The sequence below is a fragment of the Echinococcus granulosus genome (genome assembly GCF_000524195.1).
Source record: "Echinococcus granulosus chromosome Unknown EG_S00245, whole genome shotgun sequence".
Taxonomy (NCBI): Eukaryota; Metazoa; Platyhelminthes; class Cestoda; order Cyclophyllidea; family Taeniidae; genus Echinococcus; species Echinococcus granulosus.
Window position 1 is genome coordinate 15,264 of NW_020170625.1, and position 1,358 is coordinate 16,621.

At 38.9% G+C, this 1,358-nt stretch overlaps 1 protein-coding gene across 1 annotated transcript in view; it reads left to right on the forward strand. All coding sequences in view use genetic code 11, as the record gives it.

The window, feature by feature from the left end:
- EGR_10636 (hypothetical protein) overlaps nt 1–1,032 on the forward strand; it is a gene marked incomplete at both ends in the record, with an annotated part of 3,185 nt that extends 2,153 nt beyond the window's left edge. Inside the window, 2 exons of the mRNA XM_024499885.1 lie at nt 145–246; nt 834–1,032. Coding sequence (XP_024345696.1) covers nt 145–246; nt 834–1,032 — 301 coding nt within the window. The remainder of the gene's footprint in view (nt 1–144; nt 247–833) is intronic.
- Between the last annotated feature and the right edge of the window lie 326 nt (nt 1,033–1,358).

Sequence of the window (1,358 nt, forward strand, 5' to 3'; positions counted from 1 at the left end):
TTATATTCTCCTGACCCTCAATAAATTCTCTTGGACGCAATGGCAATGTGAGCGGACGTGGACGTTCGTGTTTTACTCCACACAATCATCACAAAAGTGTTTTGCAGCATGGGACACATGTTATAAACTACATTAAATGACCAGGTCAACATTGGTAAGATTGGCAGAAGATAACACACTTGCTAAATTTCAAGAAAGCCTATTTTGGCTATGCGGAAAGAAGCGCTTTGCCTCATTAGCGTTAATGTAAGTTATCTAATTACTTTAAAAAAAGGAGAGGGTAGGGCGCTTTTTGAAATGACATTAAGAACTACTTAAGTAGCAGGTGCCACAGAAGTGAAATTGTCTTAGTAATGAGGAAAAAAGGTTAGCTGTGATGTAGTGTATATGGTTGTGCCATGGCTAACCGCACCAAGTCGACCTCATGTTCAAGACCAGTAGATTATACCTATTTGAAAAAAGGGACAAACTGACAATTTTTTAGAGAGGATTGATGTGTAAATTTGTACGCGAATGCTTGTCCATAGCGTAGGCATACCTTGTAAATCATTGGTGAGCTTTAACTATTTTCGACGTGATCCCGAAATGCAATTAACTAAAGGATTGCACGTAATAAGCCTAGAAAGAAAGTGGTGGGGAAACTACTAATGGTTTAGAAATGATGATCACATCTGTATAAGGAATTATATCAGCGATCATTTTCTAGCAGCATTTGAGTCCGAGCAGCACTGTAAGGTCGCTTCGAGTCATGGTGAGTTCAGCGTCAGTGATGATGAAACATGTGCTGCCACTGCAAGGCTCCTAACATAATTTAATTGCATTCTACCTCAAAGGTATGTAACATTGCCACTTGAGGGTAAATTGAAAGTATTATTTCAGCTAGAGCGAAAAGACTTTGCCAGGTCTGAGATTGCCTACAGCAAAGCTCTAGCAGGTTTGGCTGTGAATTACATTGCTGTGCATTACAAATGGATTTCGTTTAAATCAATTGTCTTTGTTATCATTTATTGGAGTGCACCACATACCAAATAAGTTTTTTAGGGGATTTATCGATAAAAGTCATAAAAGTGGGAGCGTGTCAGAAGCTACAAAAGTGCCAATTTTTATTTTGCAATAAATTATAAATTTTTGCGAAGACTTGGGAACATCGCTTGAGCCCTGGCCAAGATTAGTTTCTTCACTGTCATGCGTTGAGTATTAAAACTGTACAAAACGAACCGCAACCAGTATGTGTTCTTTAGCCTTTAACTAAGTCTACTTCTGCTACGACTGTCACGGACACATATATTCATGCACCTACTCGCAAAACTCGTCCTCAGGTATTGTAACCGAATTTCCGCTTTTTTTGACACTACCTT